The sequence below is a fragment of the Nelumbo nucifera genome, chromosome 1 (assembly GCF_055504915.1).
Source record: "Nelumbo nucifera cultivar China Antique chromosome 1, China Antique-T2T, whole genome shotgun sequence".
NCBI classification, from domain to species: Eukaryota; Viridiplantae; Streptophyta; class Magnoliopsida; order Proteales; family Nelumbonaceae; genus Nelumbo; species Nelumbo nucifera.
In genome coordinates, this window is record NC_142649.1 from 56963138 (window position 1) to 56980480 (window position 17343).

Genomic DNA, 17343 nt, shown 5'->3' on the forward strand with positions numbered 1-17343 from the left:
TACTTATATGTTCAAAGAATGAAAGATTCTCAAGAAAGATGACATTGCGAGAAATGTGCAACCGACGGACTTTGGGATCATAAAAGAGAAACCCCTTGTGTTTCGTACTATATCCCATAAAAGCACACATAGTTGATTGAGCAATTAGCTTGGTGTGTTCATGGGGTGGGAGATGGGCAAAACAAACACATCCGAAGCCATTAAGTATGGTGGGCGATAAAATAAGGACTGATGGAGAGAAGAATTTCCAAGAATAGGTGTTGGAAGAATATTGATGAGGTGAACAACAATGCAGATCGCCTCCACCCAGAAGGTAAGGGGAGCATGAGAGTCTTGTATCAAGGATCTCACCATACTAGCAATGTGACAGTTCTTGCGCTCTGATACTCCATTCTGTTGAGGAGTACCAGGACAAGATCTTTGGGACTGAATACCGTGTTGTTTAAGATATGTTTGAAACTCACCATCCTCACCATCATAGTACTCTCCCCGTGAATCTGACCTCAAAATATTTATAGTGCTTTTAAACTGGATCATTACCATAGCATGAAAGTTCTTAAACATGGAGAAGACTTCTGATTTCTTTCGAAGAAAATAAACCCATGTGTAACGAGTACAGTCATCAATGAATAACACAAAGTACTTATAACCCAAGCGTGAAACAACTAGAGATGACCACACATTACTATGAATGAGGTAAAAAGGTGTAGATGCATGTTCAGTAGAAGATGGAAAAGGTAAAACATGACTTTTATTATAGCAACAAGTTAAACAAGATTTATCAACATTTTTAACTGAAGAAGTGTTCATAAGCAAACAACCAGAGGAAAATAAATAATCCAAATTTTTAACATGAGTGTGACCCAAACGTCTGTGCCATAAGTGCCACACATTATTACAGGAAGAAATAGAAGAACTAGGAGTAACAGATAGCAAATAAGAAATCCGATGAAGCTCACTTAGTCTCGAATCAAAAGCAAACAACCTCCCAAACCTACACCCCTTCCCCTTCGGCTTCCTAGTTTGCTAGTCCTGAATAAAACAACCATCACGAGTAAATAAGACATTATTACCATCATCAACAAGTTGCCAACCCGAGATTAGACTAGTAGTCAGTTTAGGCACAAAGAAAGTTTTGGGAAGATGTAAGGGTTTGGTCTTAGTAGTGGATAAAGATAAATCATTACAACCATATACAGGCAGAGAATCACCATTAGCAGTAATAATATGATTGTCAAAGGTGCAAAGTTTAGGAGACTGACCAAAGGAGGCCCCAATCATGTGATTTGAGGCCCCGGAATCAATAATCCACATGTGACAAGGAGATGAACACAAATAAGCAAACTTACCAGCCAGTCCAAAAGCAAAAAAAGCAGAAGGAATAGCTGAAAACATGAGCTCATGAATCTTTTCTTCAGTCAGATTTCCCTGAGCATCTAGCTTGTAAGTTGATGATGAGGCGGCAGTATCAATAGAGACAGATTCATTTGAGGCCTGATAAGCCTTATGTTGTCCTTTCTTGGGAGGCCTAGTCAGACATTCCACTATAATATGTTCCTATTGTTTGTAGTAGGTATAAAAGTTTTTCTTCTTGCAGTGGGATACCACGTGACCATATTCTTTGCATTCATAACACTACATCTTCGAGAAGTCTTTCTTACCCTTCTGTTTGGTAGCCAAAAACACTATATCAATCCCATGTTCCTTCTTCTGATCTAGTGCGGACAAGGTAAGAAGACGAATTTCCTCCCTTGACAACTCTCCAAGAATTGCACCAAGTTTAGGCATTGATTCTCTACTGAGAATACTGAAGCGTAGAGTTTCATAATCAGGTCTGAGGTGCATCAAAAAGTGCATGGTCTTTCTCTTACTAAGATGCTTCTTCATAGTCTTCACACAACAACCTATAGATAGATCCCCAAAGTGAGCCAATTCGTATTCAGTCCAAAGATCATGCATAGTATTCCTAAATCTGCTTCTCCCCTTGAACATAGGAGAAGATATCAATTTCAATCTGATATTGCCTAGACATATTTGATTGCTGATATACCTTTTCAAGGTATTCGAACATGTCATGGGCTGATTTGAGACCTCTCATCGGAATACTAACATCCATTGAGATAGACCCACATATCCATGAAGTAACCTAAGCATTCTCAGTTCTCCATTGTTTCAGCCCTTTGACATCATTGGCATCAGGCATGGAAGTGGAACCATCAATATAACCCCACATGCCTTTCCCTTCAACAAAATATTGAAAATGAAACTTCCAGAGAGCATAGTTGCTCCCATCGAACTTGACAGAAATAAATTCATTATTTTCAAGAGCCATAATGAAAAGGAGACAAAGTAAAGACTGATTGAATCAAGCAATAAAGTAGTAATCAAACTAAGAGAGTCAAAAAAACTGATAATAGAAACCTCTTACAATCACCAAAAATTGTCCAAGTTCCAGCAAATGGAGAAAACTGGATACACAGTTCAAAAAAGGAAAGTCTAGATGCAATCTCCCAGAAGAGATGTATAGATCTCTCTCAAAACTTCTCGAATCTCAACGAAAAAGTCAGAATATGATGAGAAGGCCTAGGCGACACTTGCTTTCAATTCTTACTTCAAACTAATGTCATACGATAGAGATCTAATGAAGTCTCTCTTACTAGATGCGCGAAACACAGAGAAAAGGTCTCTGGAGAGATCGAAACAGTCCAGAGTCAATCTACAATGATTGTAGTTCTCAAACTGATCAAAAAAGAAGAGATAAGGATCAAAGAGCAACCTGCTCTGACACCATGTCAGTTTGTAAGAAGGTGAAAGAGCAAGAGATGACACAAAGGTTTAGATCTGTTAGGGTTGATCAATCAGATCGAACCAACCTAGAAAAGATTGTCCTTACAAAGATAATAAAAGAGTTGTACACTAAAGTACATGCCTATTACAGTACAAGTAAGGATAATAAAATACAATAGAATTACAAAACTACCCTTCATTTCTTCTACAGATACATCATTGGGACTCTTCACATGGTGAACTTTGGGTGGGATGCAAGGGAGGTGAGGACTTCTTATGGGGTAAGTGTCTAGAAGGAGATTATGAAATTCAATTCATTGATTTAATGGTTTCTTTATTGGAAAGTGGGGAGTGGGTCATGTTGGAGGTTACAGGGGTATACTTCTAATGTTGATAAATTTTGGGGACTTGTATGTATTTATGGGAGGAAGAGGGGCTTGTGTGAAATTTTGATATAATTTGGTCTTTTGCTTGTTTAGCCATTGGTTATGTGGGATTAGGATTGAGTGAGTGACATTTTGTTTCGAGTCTGTAGAGAGAGTTAAACAGTCTATGCCCTCAGCTCCAATCGGATTGAAGTATTCTAACATTTATTAGTGAATAAAATCATATAATTATAATTTCATGTATGGTTTGGCATGTTTTTGTGCATTACCCCTTAAACTGAACATTTATTAGTGTTAGTGGTGTTAGTGAAGGGGTATTTCGGTCTTTGTACTTGTTGAGAATGTTGATGTGTACTGTTATGTTAGTTCGAGTGCCTCTTACTTAAAGAAGGGCACTTAAGTCTTTTCCAATAAGTTAATAATATAATAACAGGTCTGGCCGAATCTAGGGATAACTTTTTTCTCTAATTCGAACCAGCCTTTCTCTCTTTCCTCTCTTTTCTCTCTTCCTCTTTCCTCTCCTACTTCTTGCTGTTTACTTTACACTCAACGAACAAGACAGAATTCTAGGGCAGGTCAAACTTTAACATGGTATCAGAGCGAGGTTCAACAAATCAGACTTGCTAGAATTCTGTCTTCTGCGCATTCGAATTAGGGTTTCTCTTGGGTTCTCAACTGTGAGTTGGAGACTGGGAAAAGGGCTGAAAAGGAGTGATCGCCCTCTTCCCTAGGAGGTTCCTATGCCTCCGATTGTGTCGTTGGTGATTGGTTGTTGTGGTTTCTAAGCCCTAGTTAGGACTGGTACGTGTGGTGCAGTGGTGTCTCAGCCCTTCGTGTGGTTGGCCTTCAGGCGATGAGGTAAAGTTTTTTTTTTATGCATATTATCTGTTATGGAATACATGAGACGTGTAGTACAGTTCGCATGATGGGTTTTCAGATTGCAGTATGCTAGGGTTTATTCTGGTTTGCGTGTGATTCGAAGGGCGATAGTGTCTACTTAATGGTGTTGCAGTTTTCAGCATTTAATACTGCTGAAATCAGTGTGCAGACTTCGGTGAGTAGGGTTTGTGGTGTTGCAGTTCTCAGCATTTAATACTGCTGAAACCAGTGTGCAGATTTCGGTGAGTAGGGTTTGTGGTGTTGCAGTTCTCAGCATTTATTACTGTTGAAATCAGTGTGCAGATTTCGATGAAGTGTCTGTGTGTAGTGTGCAGTGTGTAGTGCTCAGAATTCAGTAATAAGGGAGTTCGGCAATGGCAGATAATAGTGATAGTAAACCTAGTGTCATGATATCTACTGACTACCTGAATGTCCAAATGACATTTGGGTGTCTTATTTCCCGACATGTCTCCGTTTCCGCTTTCTCCTCGGGTATTTGGGTGTGTCTGCTTCGTTCATAATCTGGGTCCCGAGACTGACAAGTTAGATGCACGTTCCCTAAAGTGTATCTTCCTTGGCTATTCCTGAACTCAGAAAGGGTACAAGTGTTATCATCCCAGTTCTCGTCGTTCCTTGGTATGTGCTGATGTTACATTCTTCGAGTCTACTCCATTCTTCGTGGGGTCCGGTGCTGCTGCTCCCTCCACATCACCACCTCCTCCTCTTCCTGTGGTTGATCCACCTCCTCTGGTTCCAGTCATGCCTACGTCCTTGCCTCCGGTGCCACCGTCGGTTGACTGTCCACCCATCCGTCACGTGTATACACATCGCCCGTGTGTACCGGCTGCAGCTCCTCCAGCTTCATCACCGTCGACAGATCCAACTCCAGCTCCGACACCAGCCTCCGACCTAGATCTTCCTATTGCCTTCCGGAAAGGTAAACGTACTTGCACCCTTCACCCAATTTCCAATTTTGTTTCACTTACCCACCTCTCCGCCTCCCATCACTAGTTCATCTCTTTGTTATCCTCCGTGGTTGTTCCTAAGGATGTCCAGGAAGCCCTTACCTCTCCAGAGTGGATTATAATCACACTTGGGATCTTACCGCTCTCCCTCCTGGGAAGCAGGCTGTCGGTTGTAAGTGGGTGTATAGTGTTAAGTACTTGCCAGATGGTCGTGTTAAGCGCCTAAAGGCGCGGCTGGTTGCCAAAGGGTACTCCCAAACCTATGGCATTGACTACACAGAGACATTCTCCCCAGTTGCTAAGATAGGGTCAGTTCGTGTCATCATCTCCCTTGCAGCTATGTATGATTGGCCTCTCCGTTAGCTAGATATCAAAAATGCTTTTTTGCATGGTGATTTGCTCGAGGAGGTCTACATGGAGCAACCACCAGGGTTTGTTGCTCAGGGGGAGGATGGTAAGGTATGCAGACTTAAGAAGGCTAATTATGGACTTAAACAGTCCCCTCGAGCATGGTTTGGTAGGTTCAGTGAGGTGATCAAGAAGTTTGGTATGAAACAGTGCCAAGTTGATCACTCTGTCTTCAGTTTTGACTCGTCGGCAGGCAAAATAATATTGGTGGTGTATGTGCATGATATTGTTGTGACTAGGAATGATAAAATGGGCATTGACAGATTGAAGGCATTCCTACAGGAACACTTTCAGACAAAGGACCTTGGCAAGTTGAAATACTTTTTGGGCATAGAGGTAGCAAGATCTAAGCATGGCATTAATTTGTGTCAGAGGAAATATGTGCTTGATTTACTGGAAGAAACAGGGTTGTTGGGTACTAAATCGGCTGAGCACCTATGGAAACAAATACGGGGCTGAGCAGTGATATAGGTGAAGTATTTGAAGACCCTGGCAGATACCGACGACTTGTAGGCAAACTAAACTATCTAACCATTACTCGGCCAGATATTTCATTTGCGGTTAGTGTGGTGAGTCAGTTCATGCAGAAACCTTTGGTCCCACATTGGAATGCAGTGCTAAGGATTGTGAGGTATCTGAAAGGAGCTCCTGGTCGTGGTTTGCTGTATAGGAGTGGTGGAAAACTGGTAGTAGAAGGATACACCGATGCTGATTGGGCAGGTTCTATGTCTGATAGACGATCTACCACAGGCTATTGCACCTTTCTGGGGGGTAACCTGGTAACGTGGAAAAGTAAGAAGCAAACTGTTGTGGCAAGAAGCAGTGCAGAAGCAGAATATAGGGCCATGGCACATACTACTTGTGAATTAGTGTGGCTGAGGAACCTTCTACAGGAGATAGGATATGACATCAGTACTCCAATGAAGCTCTATTATGACAATCAGGCAGCGGTTCATATCTCATCCAATCCGGTGTTTCATGAAAGAACCAAGCACATCGAAGTTGACTGTCATTTTGTGAGAGAGAAGGTGCTGAATGGGGTGATAGAAACTGCATATGTTAGTACGGGAAACTAGTGGGCAGACTTGTTTACAAAAGGTTTGAGTCGGGGGAGAGTGGACTACATATGTAACAAGCTGGGATTATATGATATATACTCACCAGCTTGAGGGGGAATGTTAGTGGTGTTAATGAAGGGGTATTTCAGTCTTTGTACTTGTTGAGAATGTTGATGTGTACTGTTATGTTAGTTCGAGTGCCTCTTACTTAAAGAAGGGCACTTAAGTCTTTTCCAATAAGTTAATAATATAATAACAGGTCTGGCCGAATCTAGGGATAACTTTTTTCTCTAATTCGAACCAGCCTTTCTCTCTTTCTTCTCTTTTCTCTCTTCCTCTTTCCTCTCCTACTTCTTGCTGTTTACTTTACACTCAACGAACAAGACAGAATTCTAGGGCAGGTCAAACTTTAACAATTAGACATGTTTTTTTATAATTATTATGAGACTTATGCTAGTTTAGAATGTCCTCAGTTATTGGATAAACTTGGGGAATTTATCTTGCCAAGACTGACACTATTGTTTTGCCAAATTGGTGGAGCAGTCTGTCTCAATTGCTAGGGTTAGATCTAAGGTACAATCAGTAGGTGTTTGCTAAAACATTGAACAATGACCATTTTTGGTTATGCCCTATACCTTGGAGACAAATGGACAAAACTAGAAAGTTGCACTTAACCCCTAAACTTGATAATGGTATTCACTAAGTGTTGGATTTAGCTACTTTTGATGTATCTATCAACTAGTGAGATCCTCTAAGGGTTAAATACTTGAGTATGTGGGAGCAGTTTGGAATATCACTTGAGTAGGTGATCATTGTGACAGGATCGGCCACTTAGTCAAACAAAGAGAATGTCTTGATTTACACTCTCTTTTATGGAAACCTAACACTGTCGGCTATGGATTCCAACATGTGTTTTGAAGTTAATTCGCAAAATGTATTTATATTTATAAATAATTTATTTTATGAAAGGGTTTGCAAAAGGTTTTACTCTTCGGATCCATCTGAGAAGAGAGTGTGACACTACATTCCACAGTCAGGGAAGAGGTCCTTCCCTATGAGTAGTGTATAGATATTATGGGCTGAAACCTGATGGGCTTAATTCTCATATTAATTCATTGGCTTTGAGCTTCATAGGGTGGCTGAACCCAAAGCCCACTTATGCTTAAGTGTTGGGCCGATTCCAAGCCCAATTAGATTGGACAAGAGGTTCACTAGGTAGATCTAGTGAGTTTGGCCCATGTGGTTCTCTGCATGGGCTGAACCCATATGGTTAAGTGTCTGTGTGAGGACTGAGGACTTAGCGGGTCCCACTCCATACATGATTCAGGTCTAATTGGTTAGTCAAATTTTTTTTAATGAAAGGATTTGAGTGAATTGATCCAATTCCCTACATATACTAGGACTAGTTTGACTAGTCCTATAAGGCCTATACCAAGTTTGACTAGGAATTGGGTAATTGGATTATTTGGGTCAAACTTGGAATGGGCTTGGATATTATTTGTTTCTATTATGATTAGAAAGGTTTCTAAGTTAGATAACTTCTAATCAAGTTAGAAACCCGAATTGGAAACTCCTAATAGGACTACAACTTATAGTCATTTTGATTTTTACTAATAACAGTAACTTTCCAGATGATTAGTTTGATTGCTTTTGCTTTGGCCACAAGGCCCTCTACCTTTCCTTTTCTATGTTATAAAATTTTTAGATATACTATCAAAAAAATACTACTTGTACGTCTAATAATGCTTCAAAAAAAAAAAAAACTCATTCAAGAAAAAAGCCACGAAAGAAGAGAAAAAAATAAAAAGAAAATTTTACAATAAAATTAGTGATTCAATACAAAGTTGTTTAAGCATCATTAATAAAAAGAGAACACTTTAAGCAATTGAAACATACTAGTTGATGGAATCCCACTTTGACAATGGACTTGTTTGTCCTGGACTGCCTCTCTTCTTAGTGCATACTCCACATTGAATTGTTTCTCTAAAAAATTATGAAGCTCCAAACATACTTTTGGACATCCATTTGGATGCAGACTTTGACAAATTTGGCACCTAAGTGTTTCATCCACATCGATAGCTATACAAGATTCACAAATCACTGAAGAAAAGAAAACATCAGAACAAGAATAATAGGAATTCAGTTTTTCCAAAAGTGTACAACGTGAGATTGGTGCTAACTGCTAAGATTACCATGGCCACAATTAAGAACTGCAGGTCGAAAGAGAAGTTGTTTGCATGAAGGACACATCACATCAGCAAAGATATCTTCTTGCAAGTTCCACCATTAATGTCATCTTTATTTTTCTCAACAGGCAGATTTCTTCTGGCTTCAAAATTGTCTGCAAAACCTTCTTTAGGAATAATAATAGAAGTATCATGAAATGATGTATCAAGCTCTGATGGCACTGCAGTGGCAGAAGAATTCATTTTCCCTGCTGAGCAAGTGTCCATAGAAAAGATGATCTGAGAACCCATGGCGGAAGAATGTGCAGTACACCCAAGGAGATTTAATTCTTGTCCAGACAAATGATCATCAATGTGAGGTGAGAAGCAATCCTGTGTTTTTTCTTCCTCTGAAACAAGGAACGAGAACATATACATTATAAAGGAGAATAACAATACTTGATCATGTGCACAGAGAAACAATTGTATTGCTAATAGTAATTGTGAACGATATTCAAGCTTGAGCAGGAGCCCATGACAGAAATTCATTTAAATTGAATAGTGGAAGATGGAACTAAGCAAGAAGTTGTGTTTTCATTCCAAGTAGTTATAATATAGAAATGCATTAGATGCATGGATGATGCAGGTGAATTTAAGTAAGTGATGACAAAGAATCAAAAGAAAAAACTTGGTAAGGCTGTAAGAGGGGGCAATCAGAAATATGGCTCTTCTAGGTAAGTGGTTATGGAGATTCCCTAATGAACCTCAGGCATTGTGGAATTTGCTTATTAAAAGCATCCATGGTCTTCATCCTAATGGTTGGACTTCTGGTCTTGTAAAAATCCCACTCTAAAAAGTTCATGGAAAGCAATTATGACCTTACTCCCAACCTTTTCGCAACATATAAGGTATGATGCTATTGGTGGGCAATGGCTGCCTTTTGTCAAGCCTTTCCAAGAATCTATAACCTCTCTACCCTTAAAAATAAACCTATTGCTGACCTAGTAACACATGATGGAAGAGGGTGGGTGTGACCGTGTGAGCTTTGGGTTTGAGAAGAGCCTTCCTTGAGTGAGTAAGAAATGGGTGAAATGACCTCTCTTCTTGATATTCTCCAATAAATAAGCTTTAATCCTTTAGAAGTGGATGAGAGAGTGTGCGAACTTGTTGCTGTGAAAATTTTAATAAATTCTCACACAACATAATTCAGTCAATCAAGTGATTGAGTTTTTATTATTTTGGGTAAGGCCCATTCAGGGAATCATACGGATTGTTCCCCTTAATCACATCTCCACAAGAAAGTAGAGAACACCTTTTGATTCTGACTTGAAGAAATGAATGCATAGAACAAAAGAAAAGAACAATAGGGTACTTAAAAAGAACTTTTCATTTGTGTTTCTTTTACATTAAGTGTACAAGAATGAGAAGAAAGAAAAAGAAAATATTGAGAAACTATACAACAATACATTTCGTTCTTTTCTTTTTGATACAAAGAAAATTTCCTTCTCACTCCTTTCTTCATAATAAGCTGCAGTCAATCAAATAAAATTTTGACTGTAGACAGCCTTAATCCTTGGATTTTTTGCATACAAAAACAGAACCATAGTCAATCAAACTGAATATTTGATTGTAGACAGTTTTTATCCCTCTGTTCTTCATTTTCATTTGAAGGGAACCATAATCAGCCCTTGAGAATTAGACTGTAGATGGTTTAATCCCTAACTTTGTCTTGAAAGTGGGATCACAATCAACTAAGTAGAGGCACCTGGTTGTAGATGGTTTATTTCCCTCTATTTCCTTTCTCAAAAGTGAAAATATAAGAGAGCGAAATAAGGATACATAGCAGAAGACATATATAGGAAGTATTCACAGAGAGGACTTTCCTTTTTCTACCTGTACTAGTGAGACTTTTCCTTCCCTGCCTTCCCTTGAGCACTTCTCTTTTCTTCTCTCTTTATCTTTGCTTTTCTTAAGAATCTCTTGAGAAAATTTTCCCTGAAGAGAGTGTCCATGTCTAGCTTCCCCTTAAGGAGCTTAAATAGGGAGTTGAGTAGTTATGTAACTACCTCCTCCTCCTAGATGAAAGACACCTGTCCCTCCCACTTAAGGAGAGGGAACTCTCATATGGGATACTTTTTTATAGTTTTGATGATTTGGCTAGCAGACTAGCCAACCCACTTATTTGGTTTATTAAATTATTAAATATTATTTGGATTAAAAAAATGCCTTCAACAGAACCTAACAATAATGGGTTGTCTCTTGTGATTCTTTTTTCCAAACCTTTCATCAACCTCCTAAACCGGACTCTTTCCCAATTAAAGAAGTGTGGGGCAGCCCTATTCCTCCCAAAGTAAAGGTTTTCTGTTGGGAAGCTGCCATACAAATCATTAACACCTATGAGGGTGTTTCTCACCTTATATTTGTGTCCCTTGCTTTAGAAATGGGGAAACCACCAACCATCTCTTTTGTTGCATTGTATTTTTGCAACACAACTTGGGTTCACTTTTTATCTCTTTTGGGGGCGTGTTTGGGTGCCTCCAACAGAAGTCAAAAAGATGTTTAGTTTTATGGCAATGTGTTAGAGGTTCTGTACTTTGGAGTCCGGCAAGAAAGGAATGCCAGAATCATTGAGGAGAAGAAAAGGAGGGAGGAGGAGTTAATTGAACTAACTATGATTAGAGCTGCCTACTGGGCCATGGTGAGTAAAGAATTCAAAAAGTGTTTCTCCAAATGATATGTTAGGGGAATGGAAAACCGTTGCTGATTTTCAGGACAGTAGACCAAAGAGGGTGGTCTGTTGATGTGTTCCAACAATAGATAAACTCAAGTTGAATTTTTTTTTTTTCATAATTGTAAGCTCAACTTGAATGTTGATAGATGCAGCCAATTGGGGGTGTAATCAGAGATCGCAATGGGTGTATCCTACTAAGCTACTCTGGATCTATTGGGTTTGGCAACTCTCAAAAGGCTGAACTGAAAGCTTTAATTCAGGGGTTGGAATTGATGAGGCTAAAGAAGTTAAAAATGTGGAGGTGAAAAGTGATTGTCAAAATTTAATATGCTGGTTGAAGATGCAGGATCTAGTCCACCTTTGGTGCAGCAGGCACAACACTTGGGTTCCTTATGGAATAGCTCATTCAAATGGGTACCTAGGAGTTAAAAACGCGGTAGGCACAACACTTCTTAACCAAGGCTGGGGTACAGAAGAATAACCTTGAATCAAGCTGTCCAGGACCGGGGGAACTTGTAATACTTGTAATTCTTGTTGATCTGTTCTCTGGTTTCTGTTCGTACTTTTATTGTTAGAGCTCCGTGTCTTTTGGAGTTGGTTTTTGCGTTTGTAGCAACTACTTATCAAGTGCCAATCATGGTTTAAAATGTCCCTAATTTCCCTAATATTTCCACGACATATTTCCATTTCCATGAGTAGCAACACGAAATTTTACTGGAAGCGACATTTCCCCAATGAACACTACCAGACCTTTGTGGAGTACAAGAGATAGTATCCACGACATATTTCCATTTTCACTTCCATGGGTAGCAACATAAAATTATACTAGAATTGACATATTCCCTAGTGAACACTACCAGTACTATGTGGAGTACAAGAGATAGTATTATAACATAAGTTGGTGACAATATTGTAGATATGTTAAGTAACAAGTTATTGTCCACCTAACTTGCATGATTACAACTTTGAGCTAGCTCAATATTCATTCCAAACATGAAGTTAAATAATAGTTTTTGTTTCTGTAGTAGATTATTTGGTTGATCTATTACAACCATTTACATTTTCTATGAGTTTAAATTTTTCTTTAACTAATTCTATCATGAAGTTCTAAAGCTTAAGGTTAAAAGGGCAACTTCAAAACATATTCTTTTGTCTATAACCTTAGTTTCTTAGTTTTGTTTAATAATTTGGAACAAGATAATAATTTCAAAAGGTGTGCTTATGCTTCTTTTGTCATTTCATAAAATATCATTCTAATTTTGCATATTTTACAATGTTTCCACCATGTCTATAATTTTTACAATATTTCCGACATTTCCAACATGTTTCTTATATTTGGATAACCAACATTTCCACCGATATCGACATTTTAAACCTTGGTGCCAATTACACGACTTCCCACAAGAGGTAAATAAGTACTTCCTTTGAGATTTCCTATCACTAAACAGCTCAAGGAAAACTGAGTTCTCTTGACAGATGCAAGTCTATTATTTCCCGAGTTCAATGCAATATAATCTTTTCCTCCCCTTTTTCAGTGTGCATCTAACCAAGAGGCTTCTGTTGCTGAGTGTTGCAGCTTGTCTGGAGATTCAGTTATTTGGTCCCCTACCTTTAGAGGAATCTTTTCGACTAGGAGATTGAAGAGATAATGAATATGTTGACTATTCTTCGGTCTCAAAAGGTTGATTTCTGCTTAGAAGATTAGTGGTATTGGAAGTGGAATCCAGATGGTGTTTTCTCTGTCAATTCTTTGGCTTCCAAACTTTGTAGAAAGGGTGACACTGATTTCCCTTGTTCTCAAGTGTGGAATCCTATTAGCCCATCTAAATCCAACTTCCTGGTCTGGACTATGGTTCTGAATAAATGTCTGTCTAGAGCTAATCTTGTGAGAAGGGGCATTCAACTTTTGGACCTTTCGTGCAGTCTGTGTAGGAACAATTCTGAATCTACTGACCATCTGTGCATTCACTGCCCGTTCTCTTCTCAGTTGTGGAACCACTTTTTCAGCTCCATGAACTTAAGATGGACTATGCCAAGATCAGTAAAAGAGCTTTTGTGTTGCTGGAACATCAATGGTCTTAACAAGAAAAGGAAGATAGTGTGGAAGACTATTCCTAGTGTTGTCTTATGGTCCATTTGGTCCAAGAGGAATAGTAGGCTTTTCTGTAATAAGGCCTTAAGTCCAGAAGATTTAATCCAGAAAGTTGTGGGCAAGTTAATCTCTTGGGTGTCAGTTTCTGAGGAGTTTAGAAATTGTAATTTGTCTGTTGTTTTTCGTTCTAGTTCTTGGTGGAGTATGTAATTGCTGTGTTGATCAGTCTGCCTTTTTGGGACTGATCCCAGCTTGTATGTGCTGCTTTTGAATAAATAAATATTACGTTACCTTTTTCCAAAAAAAAATATTATGGAGCAAATTTGAACTCATTTGCCAAAAATAAACTTCTAGCAATATAAAAAGAAAGTCTTGCTACATATGGCCACACCATTTTTGGGACAGGCCATTATTTATCAAACCACCCCAACAAATCATTTAACAAAACATAAGAACTGATAGCTTACACGTATCTGCACATAAAACAAAAAAAAAGAAGCTCAGGAAACTACCCATGCAATGGAGACTCACAATCCACAAAATGATTCCAGGCACAATAATGGAAATGTCATGTTTAAGAAAACACAATAGCAAATCTTCAAGAAAGCTAACTGTATGAGCCAATAGCAGAACTCCACTAGTAGACAATGTTCAGAGAACCAGACCGGGAGAGGGGAGAGGTTCAAGAGTTAGAGGTTCAATTGGGGCCGAACCATGATTATGTGGCATATACATATATATACTACGGGTTAAGGGTAATATAAATCTATCTGTTAATGTCAACTATGTAGGGGTAATTTTGTCTTTATGCTTATGTTTAAGTTGTTGATGTGTAAAGTTATGTTAGTTCTTATGTCCCTCACTTAAGTAGGGGCAAAGGTGTAATTTCCAGATTAATTGAAATATAAAAACAAATCTGGCCGAATGGGAGACTGATTTTCTCTCTTGTTCGAACCAGACCTTTCTCCCCTTCTATTCTCTTCTCTTCTTCTTCTCCCTCTCTTTTCCTCTTTCTCTTATTTCTGCTGTTATCACTCTAACAGAATTCAAGGGCAGGCTGAATTCTAATACTATCTATAATATATTTTACAACTTTTAATATACTTAAATATGATGGATGGATGGCAAGTTCCTTAATTATTAAAGCAGATGACTATGGTTCAAGTCTCTTAATTTACATTTTCTTTAAAATATGTGCTTAATAAAGTAATATGTACAAGAGTGTCATTAATTAACATAACACAAGTAAAGAGATGGACTAGTGGTAATTAAGCAATATATGAAAATAAGAGGTCATGGGTTCAAGTCTTGTTAAACACATTTTAAAATTTCAATAATTCCAGGACCCGAGTGGTTTCATAAAACCAGGACCGGTTCACTAGTTTTATGGTTAAACTGGCCAGTCAACCAGCTTTCACCAGTTTTTTAGCAAATACAGTTATTGGGGTGTGACCGAACCAACCATGGTCCCAAGTCATGATTCAACCAATTTGACTGGCAGGACCGATCCGGTTTCCTAAACACTGTTAGTAGAGCAGCACTAAATCCAGATATTGAGTACATCAAAAACTACAGGGAAAAGAAATAGAAGATAGTAATACTCCGATGTTAAAAGCTTACCTAGAACTTGTTTTTCCCTTCTTTTATAGGCAACGGGGTACATCTTCAGGAGCAAGAAATGAAGCAATTGGCAGATACTAGGGAAATGATTATACAAGCACCTACATATTGGACAATGGGATCCCGACATACTGTTCATGGCTCTATGAACACACCAGAAACAAGCAATGTGGCCACATGCTGCAATAATATAAATATAAAATTAGTAAAGTAATAATTCCATTTTAAGATATGGTCTTCGATATACCTTCTTACCAAGTACAATTGGCTTGTAGAGGAGATCCCTGTAAATATAAAAAGGAAATTACCAATTTACCATTAGACAGGTTGAACATCAATCAGAAGAAAATATTCATCAAGAAAAAACATCAACCAGAAGAAAACTTCAATTGATAAATCGAAAAGGAAATGACAGATGTGATAAAATAATGATGCAGGTAGACACTTCTTTTCACTAATCACTACAGAACTAAACCCGTAAGAGTAGAATTCTAATACTCTACAATTCCTCCTTTGCAACAACCTACAATGGGGTAACCCATTGCTCATGAATTCGAAATTGATCCATCCACAGCTAGAAATCTATTTACAAACAAAAGGGCAGCCCAGTGCATGAGGCTCCCACCAATGCGGGGTCTAGGGAGAGACAGATGTACGCAGCCTTACCCCTGACATATAGAGAGGCTATTTCCAAGATTTGAACCCTAGTCACCCAGGTCGAAATGGAGCAACCCAACCATTGAACCAAGGCCCACCCTCAAATCTATTTACAAACAAATATTTATTTATATTTGTTTATATGATCTACTCTAGGCCAGCTCATCCAAGCCCACACTCTTTGTTTAACTACTTGATAAGCCACCAAAAGAAAGGACCAAAGGAGTAATCAACACTAAAGTTTGTACGAGGGAGAGATGGGAAGCTTCACTAGGACTCAACACCTCATCATCTATTGCACCTATATTTTTTTATCAATAACATGAAATTTTCATTAGATAAAGATAAAATACAATGGAGCACCACATAGAGAGATAAACTCTCTTAGCTTTCTCCGAGGTGACATTGAAATACATAGCTTACAGCATAGCCTAGAATATCTGATCCCTTCCCACCCCTTGCTTTGCCAAAGCATCAGCAAAAGCATTTGCACTCCTTTTTACCCATTGCTGCTGAATTTCTATATTTTGAGTTAAGCATTTGAACTTTCTTCTTTCATTGATAAAGTTCCGCCAACCAATATCTTCTTTTTGCAGCCAGTTTATTACCAAATTAGAGTCCCCTTCAATAATCAGTCTTCTAATGCTCAGCTCCTTCGCTTTTTGAATTCTTCCCATCATTGCCATGATTTCTGTCCTCAATGAATCTCCCACACCTATTGGGCCTGAGCATTAAGCTATAATTCTTCCCTCCTCATTCCGAAAAACACCTCCAATGCCAAAAGGACCTGGATTCCCCTCATTATTGCCATCGAAACTCAATTTGACAAACCCATAAGGAGGTGGGAACCAAATCAGCCTGATAATAGCTTTTGGGAGAAAGGAGTCTACCACCTCTTTCCACTTCCTAAGCAAGTCATTTGTGGAGATGTCATCAAAGCTGCTCAAAGACTTGACCCACTGGATCACTCTAGCTGTGATGGCCTGAATGGTTCCTTCTCTACTTCTTTCCTTGTCTTAAAAATCTCTTTGATGTCACCAAAGTTGCACCTATGTTTTTTGAAATGAGTAAATCATTAAGTTTAAAAGTTGTAGTTTCAGAGGTTTGAAAGTACAGCACCTACAGTTATTGGATGCCAGTCTGGTCTGGTAGATAGATTTGTAAAAGCAGACCCAGAAATGGATGATATTGTGAGCTGAGCATCTTCAAAGTGGAATCCGAAATGCCTAGTGGAGGTAATAAGATTGAACACTAAGTTGTTTCTTTTTATTATACAAAATAGAGAAGAAGCTACAGTTGTTTCTTTTATTATTGTTTCATGTTGATATTGGTATATATATATGTCCTTTTTTGAATTTTTGTTTTTTTATTCCATGCCATTTTTTAAACAACAAACAAGATGCACTTTCCCAATAACCTAAATAATCTCTTCTCCTAAAATTTATCCTAAACTACCTCCCCCACTTTCTCTAAAATTATCTCCAATTCCTATTTATCTTCTAAATTATCTCTAATTCCTATTCATCTCCACAATTATCTCTAATTTAGTACAGAGTTTCCCTCCTAAATTATCTCTAATTCCTGTTTATCCCCTC

General features: G+C 38.5%; 1 protein-coding gene across 1 annotated transcript in view; it reads right to left on the reverse strand.

Annotated features, from left to right (window-relative positions):
• LOC104589377 (E3 ubiquitin-protein ligase PRT1) overlaps nucleotides 1-17343 on the reverse strand; it is a 47319-nt gene that overhangs the window by 14916 nt on the left and 15060 nt on the right. The window contains 5 exon segments of the mRNA XM_088892252.1: nucleotides 8380-8583; nucleotides 8676-8741; nucleotides 8744-9058; nucleotides 15092-15271; nucleotides 15347-15375. Coding sequence (XP_088748378.1) covers nucleotides 8380-8583; nucleotides 8676-8741; nucleotides 8744-9058; nucleotides 15092-15271; nucleotides 15347-15375 — 794 coding nt within the window.